Source organism: Otolemur garnettii, unplaced genomic scaffold (assembly GCF_000181295.1).
Source record: "Otolemur garnettii isolate 467f Iridium unplaced genomic scaffold, OtoGar3 scaffold00040, whole genome shotgun sequence".
Taxonomy (NCBI): Eukaryota; Metazoa; Chordata; class Mammalia; order Primates; family Galagidae; genus Otolemur; species Otolemur garnettii.
In genome coordinates this window covers 586,007-597,315 of record NW_003852435.1, presented here as the reverse complement: position 1 = coordinate 597,315, position 11,309 = coordinate 586,007, and the positions used below count along the sequence as shown (strand labels likewise).

Here is an 11,309-nt window from a genome sequence, read left to right as displayed (position 1 = left end):
AGGCACCTGCCACAACACCCAGCTATTTTTTGGTTGTAGTTGTCATTGTTGTTTGGCAGGCCCGGGTTAGATTCGAACCTGCCAGCTCCTAGCTGCTGAACTACAGGCACCAAGTCACATCTCCCTTTTATTCTTGAAAGTCCTATTCAAAATATACATCTCAGAGGTTACCCAGGACATTTTCAACTATTCTCTTTTTTATGGTAACAGCTATCTTTGATTATATTCTCCTTGAAACTCTCTCCTCTTTTGCTCTGTAATATTATACTGTCCTCATCCTTTTTTTGCTTATCTGATTCTTCTTTTTCTTTTACCAACTCATCTATCTTCCTAAATGTGGCCATTCTTCAAAGCTTGGTGCCCTGACTGTTCCCTTTCTAGAGGCTCTCCCTCACTTATTCTCTCAATATCAGATATTATCTCTGTGCTCACAGCTATCAAATAGTTCCCCTGAATTATATTAATTCACCAAAGCTCTAGTTATACAACTTCAGCATTTACTGAATATTTCCAAATAGATGCTCACTATAACCTCACACTTAATAATTCAAAACCTATGGCTAGGTGCGGTGGCTCACACCTATAATCCTAGCACTCTAGGAGGCCCAGGTGGGTGGATTGCTTGAGCTCACGAGTTTGAGACCAGCCTGGGCAAAAAAGCAAGACCCTGTCTCTACTAACACATAGAAAATTTGAGGCAAGAGGATCTCTTAAGCCCAAGAGTTGGAGGTTGCTGTGAGCTATGATGGTACAGCACTCGACCCAAGGTGACAGACTGAGACTGTCTCAAAAAAATAAAACACAACAACAAAAAAAACCTAATCATCATTAGTTATTCTTCCCAAATGGATTCTGCCTTCCAAATTCTCCTCTGCTCAATGGCATGGATGAACCAGTATCACAGTCTTCCCAGCTACAAAGATTAGAATCCCTGTGGCTTATCTCCTTTGTGTCAAAAGAGATTAATGAGATGTACAACTCTGGATCAGAGAGACTTACATTTAATCCCAAGATTGCCATTATTCATTGTACGATCTTGAATTAATTACTTTCTGAGCCTAGATCCTTATCTGTAAAATGAGATTAACAATATTTAATCTCACAGGGTTGTGAGGTTGTCTAACAGGACATACTAGGTAAGGAATAGCCCTTCCCATATGCAGTCATTTAGCAAATTTTGCCCATTCATCCCTTAAAGGTCTCATATGTATCCTTACTCCCAATTCTAACTCCTGGTCATGTCTGAGTTACTCTTACTAACCTCTTTGGAGTCTGTCATAAATACACCATCTTCAATCCATCCTTCATACTGTTGTTAAAATAATCTTTAAATATGTGTATCTCATCAAGTCATATTCTTTTTTTTCTTTTTGTTGAGACAGAGTCTCACTATGTCGCCCTCCATAGAGTGCCATGGCATCATGGTTCATAGCAACCTCAAACTCTTGGGCTCGAGCTATTCTCTTGCCACAATGCCTGGCTATTTTTTTGTCACAGTTGTCATTGTTGTTTAGCTGACCTGGGCAGGGTTCAAACCTGCCACCCTTGGTGTATGTGGCTGGTGCTGTAACCACTATGCTACAGGCGCTGAGCCCAAGTCATATTCTTATTAATAAAATTTTTAACAGCCCCCTAGTCCCTTTTAATTCTTATTCAGCTTTCAAGGCTGTTCAAAACCTACCCCCACTTCAGCTATTACTTCCATTCACAAATAAGCTATGGGTAAACTGGCCTCCTCCTTGTCCTACCCACATGCCAAGATCTTTCCCGCCATTGTGCTGCTGTTCAGCTTGCTCCTTCCTGCTGCTCTCACTGATATTCCCTGTAATGTATCTGAATTCTGTATCAACTGAAGCTTCCTTATGCTGTTTCCCAATTTTCATTTCCCTCTGTGTAACTTATATTAATCTTCTTTCCCCAATTTGATGGTTGGTGATTTATTACTGATGACCCTTGGAAATTACAGTGTATCCAAGGAGACAAAACCTCTTAGATAGAGTTAAAAAAAAATGGAAAAAAATGAGAGACTTACTCTCAGATGTTCTGAATTAACATGATTACTTAAATGTTTAAGAACTTACACTGTTTGTTATTATTTATGTTGTTTAAATTTTTATCATCCCAAATAGAATGGAAATTTCTTGAAAATACAAATAAGTTTTTTGTACTGCCATAAAAATCTAACTCCTTATTATCCACTTAGTCTACTAATACTTTCTGAATGTAAATGATAAAATTCTTCAGCGTAAAAACTTTAATATGCATCTTTGCCGTGAGTAACAGAGCAAAGATTAGGAGAACTTTCTCTAATTCCCGTATTCCTTCCTAGGATGCTTCCTTCCCTCCCCTTCTCTTCTCCCAGCTAATTCTACGATAGTATAATAAGCTACTGTGGCTGATGAACCTATGTCACAGTATTTAGTTGATACAGACCAAAAGTTTTAAAAAATGGCACAACACTTGTGCTCACTTTGGCAGCACATATACTAAAATTGGAGCGATACAGAGAAGATTAGCATGGCCCCGTGCAAGGATGACACGCGAATTCATGAAGCGTTCCATATTTTTTGCTTTAAAAAAAAAACACAGGACAACACTTTCCAACGTGGGCCTGGCAGAATGGCTCCCACAAAGAAGGGTGGTGAGAAGAAGAAGGGCCAGTCTGCCATCAACAAGGTGGTAACTCGAGACTACACCATCAACATTCCCAAGTGCATTCATGGAGTGGGCTTCAAGAAATGTGCCCCTCAGGCACTCAAAGAGATCTGGAAATTTGCCATGAAAGAGGTGGGGACTCCAGATGTGCACATTGATACCAGGCTCAACAATGCTGTCTGGGCCAAAGGCATAGGGAATGTCCTGTACTGTATCTGCAGTTGTCCAGAAAACGTAATGAAGGTGAAGAGTCACCAAAAAAACTTTATACTTTGGTTACCTGTTACCACTCTCAAAAATCTACAGCCAATGCAGATGAGAACTAGTTGGTGATTGTCAGGCACATTAAATGACGTTACAAAGTCACCAAATAAATAAATAAATAAATAAAATGGGACAACATGATACATGATTCTGATCAAGACCACAGGTAAAATAATATTCAGCATCTTCTATAGACAAAATCCTCAACTGTACCTACCATAGTCTGCTGGTGCATAATTCAGAAGTTCAAATTTCCAATGTTTGTAGCATGAATAATTCTGATACATGTCAAATATTTCTCGGGTAAATTGTTGGCATATGTCACCTAAAAGAAAATATTTAAAAATTCCATCAGCACAAACTCCTTATTTTCAAAAAATATTTTAAGTTTTTTTTTTTTAGTTCCTTTTTCCCCTATCTTCTTCAAAAAGCAAAAGTCGGCTCGGTGCCTGTGGCTCAAGTGGCTAAGGCACCAGCCACATACACCTAACGTGGCAAGTTCGAATCCAGCCTGGGCCCGCCAAACAGCAATGACGGCTGCAACCAAAAAAAAAAATAGCCGGGCGTTGTGGCAGGAGCCTGTGGTCCCAGCTACTTGGGAGGCAGAGGCAGGAGACTCGCTTGAGCCCAGGAGTTGGAGGTTGCTGTGAGCTGTGATGCTATAGCACTCTACCCAGGGGGACAGCTTGAGGCTCTGTCTCAAAAAAAAAAAAAAAAAGCAAAAGTCACAGGCCAGGCACAATGGCTCACACCTGTAATCCTAGCACTCTGGGAGGCCGAGGTGTGTGGACTGCCTAAGGTCACAAGTTCAAGACCAGCCTAAGCCAGAGCAAGACCTCATCTCTAAAAATTTCCAGGTATTGTGGCAGGTGCCTGTAGTCCCAGCTCCTCAGTAGGCTAAGATGAGAGAATCACCTGAGCCCAAGAGTTTGAGGTTGGTGTGAGCTGTGATGCCATGGCACTCTACCCAGAGTGCCAAAAGTGATCCAAAAAAAAAAAAAAAATTTCTAAAAGAGCTATCCGTAGATATGAGTCTCTTAGGAAAACAAATAATAACTATTTCCAAAGTTAAACACAGTTAATGAACTTTTAAAGATACAGTGATATCAAATCAAGGTAAAATTTAAGCATTTTTTAGATCACAATAAAATTATTTTATACATACCTCCAGTAGTTCTTCCAGATATCACCTCTAAAATAACATCATTTTTGTCATATTTTTCTTTTGGCACTAGATTCTGGAAAAGCTGGGGGAAAAAAAATCGGCATTGGTGTGAATATTTTTGCTGGCATACTATTACTTCTTGAACTAAGATAAAAGCCCCAAAACATTTAAAAAATCAGTAATTAAGAGAATATTAGCATCTTGATGAAGTGAATTCCAACATGCTATAATATAGATTTAATTAGACCTAAAATAGGTGATTTACTCATGTTAACAATGAAGTTACTTGTCAGATTATCTTAATTTCCTAAAATGCAGAAGTTTCGATCAAAGTCCGCAGGGTTCTGTTCAATTTTCTTCAGATCTTGCCTCTTTTAATTACTTCTCAACAGTAGCTTCTTTCATCTAATGAATGAAGCAAGGCTTTGAAAGTCTCCATTTGGAGAAAATGAAGACTTTTGCATATGATTTTGCATTCTCTCCTGCCAAAATGATAGCAGATACCATGCCATCCTCTGCCTTCTCAATAGTCACTCTATTTAAAGACTATGTTGAGGACTCACAAGGTAAGGCTAAAATAGTTTGTCAGCTGTGACAAAAAGGGGGCAATAGGAAGAAAAGGGAAGCAATTCAATTACTAATAAAAGGTCTTTCAAATCCAACTAAAAGTATGTATGCATAATGACTCTCCATACTGCCAATTTCTTTTTCTTTCCCCCCAAGATAGGTCTCACTTTGTTGCCTGGGCTGGACTGCAGTGGTGACATCAAAGCTCACTGCAACCGCAACTCCTGGACTCAAGCAATCCTGCCTCAGCCTCCTGAGTAGCTGAGACTACAGCTGTGCACCAGCACACCTGGCTAATTTTAATTTTTTTGTAGAGATGGGATTTTGCTACATTGCCCAAGCTGGCATCGTGAATTCCTGACCTCAACTGACCCTTCTCACCTGGCCTCCTACAGTGTGCAGGCATTATAGCAGGAGCCACTGTGCTTGGGCCCTAATGCCAATTTCTGAAATACTCCATCTCTGCTAGCAATTATAGTACAGTCTGTGGGAGAGAATATAAGACCAAGAGTCAGAGATCTTGCTCTGCCTTTGATAAACTGGTTAAATGAGTAATAAAAATAACTGATACCTCCATTTTATCCCCCTAACCTCTAACAAGGCCTAAAAGTAGGAGAATGGCAAATAAGAGAGGGAAACACAGTACACAGTATTGTGTTCTTCACTGTCTTTGCAGACAAACCAGAAGAAAAAGAGACCACTAGTGAAGGAAAATTTTCCACTTCCTTGCTAGATTTCAGCTGATGCTGATACAGTTTCATAAACCACAATAGACTTTCAATAGACCTAAAGATGTGTGCTAACCAACCACCTCTATACCCTTGAACTTATTCTGTTCTACCTAGAGTGCAAATTTTCCAATTTTTTTTGAGATAGAGTCTCACTATGTTACCCTCAGTAGAGTGCCGTGGCATCACAGCTCACAGCAACCTCAAACTCTTGGGCTTAAGTGATTCTCTTGCCTCAGCCTCCCAAGTAGCTAGGACTACGGGTGTCCACCACAATACCCAGCTATTTTTTGGTTATAGTTACCACTGTTGTTTGGCAGGCCTGGGCTGGGTTCAACCCACCAGCCCTGGTGTATGTGGTGGCACCCTAGCCGCTGAGCCACAGGCGCCAAGCCAAGAGTGTGAATTTTCAATCCTTAATTAACACAATCACCATGAACGTCCCCACGTCCCCACCCTTCTAACACTTAAAAAAACCCGACTCTTTCCCCATGGTAAACTAGATTTCTTTACTGGCATGGATTTCTTGCCTGGCAAGATAACAAGCACATTTAGCTTTGAAAGCCTTGGGGATCTTTGTTTTATTCTTTGACATCCAATTCCTGTCCAATGCAAATTATAGCAATTTACAGCTTGATCACTTTTCCTAAGGAAACACTTAAATCAATGCTTTGAGTGCTAAGAGAAAGTCTAGCAAAACCAATATTCCTTTCTATAAAACTATTGATATTAGTCTACCTCCTTAAACATACCTCACTGTATAACGTGTTGATTTTTTGATCAATGGTTTGCCTTTCTTCTACTGCAAGTTCTTGTAACTGCTTTTCATCTTGTTCATTCAGACCTAAAAGGCAGCAACAGAAATAATGGTAAAGTTTTTAAAAACTTACAGAGAAACTCTTAAATAGCCACCACTTCTTTGTCTACTAGGTTTTATTTCATTTAGGAAGGCAAAAGATTACAGAAACAAGTAAAATAGCTGGAGCAGCCAGGCACAGTGGCTAATGTCTATAATCCTAGTACTCTGGGAGGCCAAAGCAGGAAGATCACTTGAGGCCAGGAGTTTAAGATCAGCCTGGGCAACACAGCCTGTCTCTGTAAAAAACAAAAAAACTAGCTGAGTGTGGTAGCATGTGCCTGTCGTACCAGCTACTTAGAGGCTGAGGAAGGAGAATCACTTGAGTACAGGAGTTTGAGGTTACTATGATCTGTGATAATGCCACTGCACTCTAGCCCAGGCAACAGAGAGACACTCTGTCTCAAAAAAAAAAAAAAGAAAAAAAAAAGTTGGAGAGTGTCAATTAATAATTTGCTAAGCACATCCAAAAATCTCAATGCAAAGTAGTATAAACTTGCCCCCCCCCACAAGCTTGTTATTTGAATGGCTATAAGTTATTATAGAAATCTGTGATTATCCAAATAGGTTTAAAAGGAATTAACTGATTAAATATAAACCCAATAGTGTGGGGGTTTACCCTACAATATTGTTAGGTGATGTTCTTTCTCGTGGGGAGAGAAGGACGGCTTGGCCACAGGTGCAAGCTCACTCCTAGAATTGTTTAAAAGCAAGAAACGACTACACACTCTTAGGTGGCATGTAGCAAAATGTCTTTATTTTCCACTCCCCCTTTATTGGAAGCTAGTCATGTACACCACATTGAGCAATAATCCTAACATCCTCATTTCTTATCTTAAACTATAGAAAAGAAAGAAAGTCCGGGAAAGTCAGATAGCCATCATAAGATTAGCCTAAAGAAAGAAAGTCTGGGAAAGTAAGACAACCATCTTAAGCTAGCATCAGGCTATTCCTCTCTGAAGACCTAAAAGAACAATACATTATCTGACTTCTATTGCTAAAGTTAATGGTTAGGATAAACAGAGGAGTAAAACCTTTCTCTTCTATGTACTCAATTAGATTTCCGAGAAACTGGCTTCAGGACTGTTTTTTTATGGTTTTGGAGACCCTGCAGTTACGATGGAGTGTTTTACTCACATCATTATGATAGAGTTTTTCTTTTTATTCACATCAACCTTTGAGTCATGTCCTCTGCACAGATGGGCCGTTTCAACCCTTATCTGACAGGCTGACTTGACTGCACAGTCGGGGTTCCCTGTAGGAGGTTTTTACGCCTGGCCTGCAGGCCCCCACCGTGTTTTCCCAGGTTGCTTAGGGCTTCGACAAAAGCGCATAATACTCACAAGTCTTTTTGCTCAGTTCTGGAATTACAAGAGCACATTTCATTTAATTTTTGTGGGGGTTTACCCCCACACAATAGGGTTAAAGTATGGAGCAAACTGTGGCGAGCAATTCCTGTCTAAGGTGGCAGCAATAATTTAGTACACTGTGATGTGTGTCCAGCATGGCTAGCATGTCCATTTTGTCCAAGAGAAATCAGAAATATTAATAAGAATTCTTGAAATGTCTTGATTAGCTCATATCTAGTATGCACTTTTTTTCCCAGATTAATATAAGGGTACCTATGATTGGGTCACACTGTTTCCATCTGTTAAACCTTATCCAAGTTATAGTTGAGTCCTTCACTTAGGGAAAATAATAAGACCCTGTTTCTAAATCTCTTTTTAAAAAAATGCACTTGAACTGGGAACCTCTTAAGGTGAGACTAGAAGCAAGTTAGGAACTGAATATATGTCCAGTCATCCAGGTCAGAGATTTTTTTTTTTTTTAAGACAGAGCCTCAAGCTGTCTCCCTGGGTAGAGTGCCATAGCATCACAGCTCACAGCAACCTCCAACTCCTGGGCTCAAGCGAGTCTCCTGCCTCCGCCTCCCAAGTAGCTGGGACCACAGGCGCCGGTCACAAAGCCTGGCTGTTTTTTTTGGTTGCAGCCTTCATTGTTGTTTGGCGGCCAGGGCTGGATTCAAACCTGCCACCTTATGTGTATGTGGCTGGCGCCTTAGCCACTTGAGCCACAGGGGCCAAGCCTAGGTCAGAGACTGTACTGAAGATATATTAATAGCAGGAATCGAAAGAGACTCATGCTGGGTACATTACAGAGGGAGACCCTATTGGACTTTGAATCTCTGTGCAGCGGAAAAGAGAAAAGGCTTTGGAGTCTCACTGCTTCGGTTCAAACCTTCTCCTCACTGACTAAGCAACCTCTGGAAATTTAACTTTCCAGTTTCTTTATCTGTAAAACAGAGATAATAAAATAATTTCTACGTTATAAGGTTACTCTAAGAATTCAAATGAGATAATATTTGTAAAGCCTGACACACAGAAATACTTAGTAGCTATTATCACTGTTATTATAAAATAGCAGAATAGCAAGCAGAACCTTTAGAAATTATCTAATACAATGTACTAATACTACACGTGAGACAACCAGGCTGGAAGAGGTTATGGCAATTTAATTGGAAAGCATTTAGTAGGCCCCTATATGTGCAAGCAACTTTCTCAAAACTAATTAATTACAAATTTAGGTGACATTCTTAAAAAGAGTAAAAAATATTATTAAATCTCCATAAGAGACTCATGGGTACCACTAATGGAAGGCAGGAAAATAAGGTTTTGAACATCCAGGATGTTACAGGTATTAACAGTAACTGGCCTTGACAGTTACTTAACACCACCGAGGCTTATACTATGCCGGGGTCCTCAAACTTTTTAAACAGGGGGCCAGTTCACTGTCCCTCAGACCGTTAGAGGGCCAGACTTTGGGCCCTGGGATGAGTCGGCTGCTAAGCAGGACAGGCAGCAGCAGCAAAAACACCCAGCGGGCCGGATAAATGTCCTAGGTGGGCTACATGTGGCCCGCAGGCTGTAGTTTGAGGACACCAGGCAGTTGTCCAGATCTGGTAGGCACGCACCACAAAAACACCTCTAAGTAGCTTTTACTATATTCACAAAGTGTGTAACCATTACCACAACAAATTTTTATCATCCTAAAAAGAAATGCTGCACCCCTAAGCCTTCATGTTCTAAGTCTCCCTTTTCTGCCTGGTTAGAAAACCCTCTTTCTGTGGTTGACTTGCATAGTAGCTACACCCATGTGGGTCTCAGAACCTCCTTAGCAGGATATCCAAGATCCATCACAATATTTTTTTTTTTTTTGAGACCGAGTCTTAAGCTGTTGCCCTGGGTGGAATGCCATGGTGTCACAGCTCACAGCAACCTCAAACTCTTGGGCTTAAGCAATTCTCTTGCCTCAGCCTCCCAAGTAGCTGGGACTACCAGCGCCCACCACAATACTCAGCTATTTTTTTTCCGTTGTTGCAGTTGTCATTGTTTCAGCTGGCCCAGGCTGCGTTCAAACCTGCCAGCCTCGATGTGTATGGCTGGCACCCTACCCACTGAGCTACAGGCGCCGCCCAACCCATCACAATCTTAACAGATTAGTCCACTGTCACTCTGCATCATCAACTACACACCAACACCTCTACACATTCTCACCCTTTCTTAGCTTTGCTCAAACTGTTTCCTTTACCTGGAATGTCCTTCTTTTCCCCCCAGAAAAATCATTCCTCAAAATCGAATTTAAAACCCCATCCCACCTACTTCTGTAAGATTTAGTTATGATCCTCTTTGAGCTAATAGAGTGCTTGATTTATTGTGAATCTGGCATTTGTCACATTGCTTTTCATTTATTAAGTAGCATGTCTCCCAAATTAGATGGTAAATTCCTTACAGCTTACTTATTTTTTTAGCCCTGCTTCCTACAACAATGCCTTATAGGAAGCCCTCAGGAGACTCTGGCCAAATAAATGACTAAATGACTGAATTAGCCTTACTAGATTCCTAGAAAAAAAATTAGTTAGACTTCTACAAGAAATCTGGAAGCAGTATTTAGATTTTCACTATCAAATCCTAACATGGCAACCCAAGTATATACATATTCAGATTTCAGAAGGTTCTAGATCCAAAAAAAATAGGTAAAATTGATTGTTTTAAATACTTGTTTCATAGTTTGTCAACTTCTAGAGAATAGAGGCCTTGTCAGAGTGCAGATGCTTATTTAGGGCTTAAAGTAACAGAGAAGACACTGAGGCTTATAATTTGATAATGATAATAATAAATGGTTCTAAGAAATCTGTCAGCTATTCATCCTAGAAAATATTTCCAGTCATTAAACATACAAATTCCAAACAATCTAAAACTACAATTGGAATAAACATTAAAGAATATCTTCCGGCTTGGCGCCTGTGGCTCAAGTAGCTAAGGCGCCAGCCACATACACCTAAGGTGGCGGGTTCGAATCCAGCCTGGGCCGGCCAAACAACAATGATGGCTGCAACCAAAAAAATGGCCAGGCGTTGTGGCGGGTGCCTGTGGTCCCAGCTACTTGGGAGGCGGAGGCAGGAGAGTCGCTTGAGCCCAGGAGTTGGAGGTTGCTGTGAGCTGTGATGCCATGGCACTCTACCCAGGGGGACAGCTTGAGGCTCTGTCTAAAAACAAAAAAAAAGAATCTCTTCCAAAATGTTCCCAGAGGGGTTTTTAAAAAGAAAAAAGGGAGTAATTTCAAGATATACACCATCTGCACAATTGGAAAATGTGTCTAAAAAAAGATATACAACACAAAATATAAAGCTTCCATCAGGGCTCAACTAATGTATGGTCTCATTTAGGAAGCTCTCCTCAATCTATCCCACCTGGTTTAGTGTCCCTCCTACTTACTCCCATAAAATCCTGTGCTTTCCTCTTGTAGAGCAGGTATCACATTGTAAATAATATTTAAATAAATACAATCTCTCTCACTAAGCTACATAAGCCCTTGAATGGGGTAAGAACTGTATTTTTGTGTCCCTGGTACACAGAATAGTGTTCAATAAATGAAAGCTTCTGAAAAGGTTAATATTGAGTCTCCCAGACCTGAAGAACTACATGGCAAGCTCCACAAGGAACCTGGTCACTTAATGGAGTTGATCTTTAGTAGCAAAAATACATCAAAAACCCTGTGTACAGAGTTGTACTTT

The 11,309-nt window shown here is 40.4% G+C and overlaps 1 protein-coding gene and 1 non-coding gene across 2 annotated transcripts in view; one reads left to right on the top strand and one right to left on the bottom strand.

Annotated features, from left to right (window-relative positions):
* The window catches only part of MTRF1 (mitochondrial translation release factor 1), a 34,120-nt gene that overhangs the window by 20,121 nt on the left and 2,690 nt on the right, over window positions 1-11,309 (bottom strand). Inside the window, exons 3-5 of the mRNA XM_012805377.2 lie at window positions 6,132-6,223; window positions 4,085-4,166; window positions 3,137-3,244 (exon numbers count right to left, since the gene is read on the bottom strand). Of these exons, the coding sequence (XP_012660831.1) occupies window positions 3,137-3,244; window positions 4,085-4,166; window positions 6,132-6,223 (282 nt within the window). The remainder of the gene's footprint in view (window positions 1-3,136; window positions 3,245-4,084; window positions 4,167-6,131; window positions 6,224-11,309) is intronic.
* On the top strand, window positions 2,463-2,568 carry LOC111725424. Its single transcript, XR_002773490.1, has one exon. It is a non-coding gene; the product is annotated as a U6 spliceosomal RNA (small nuclear RNA).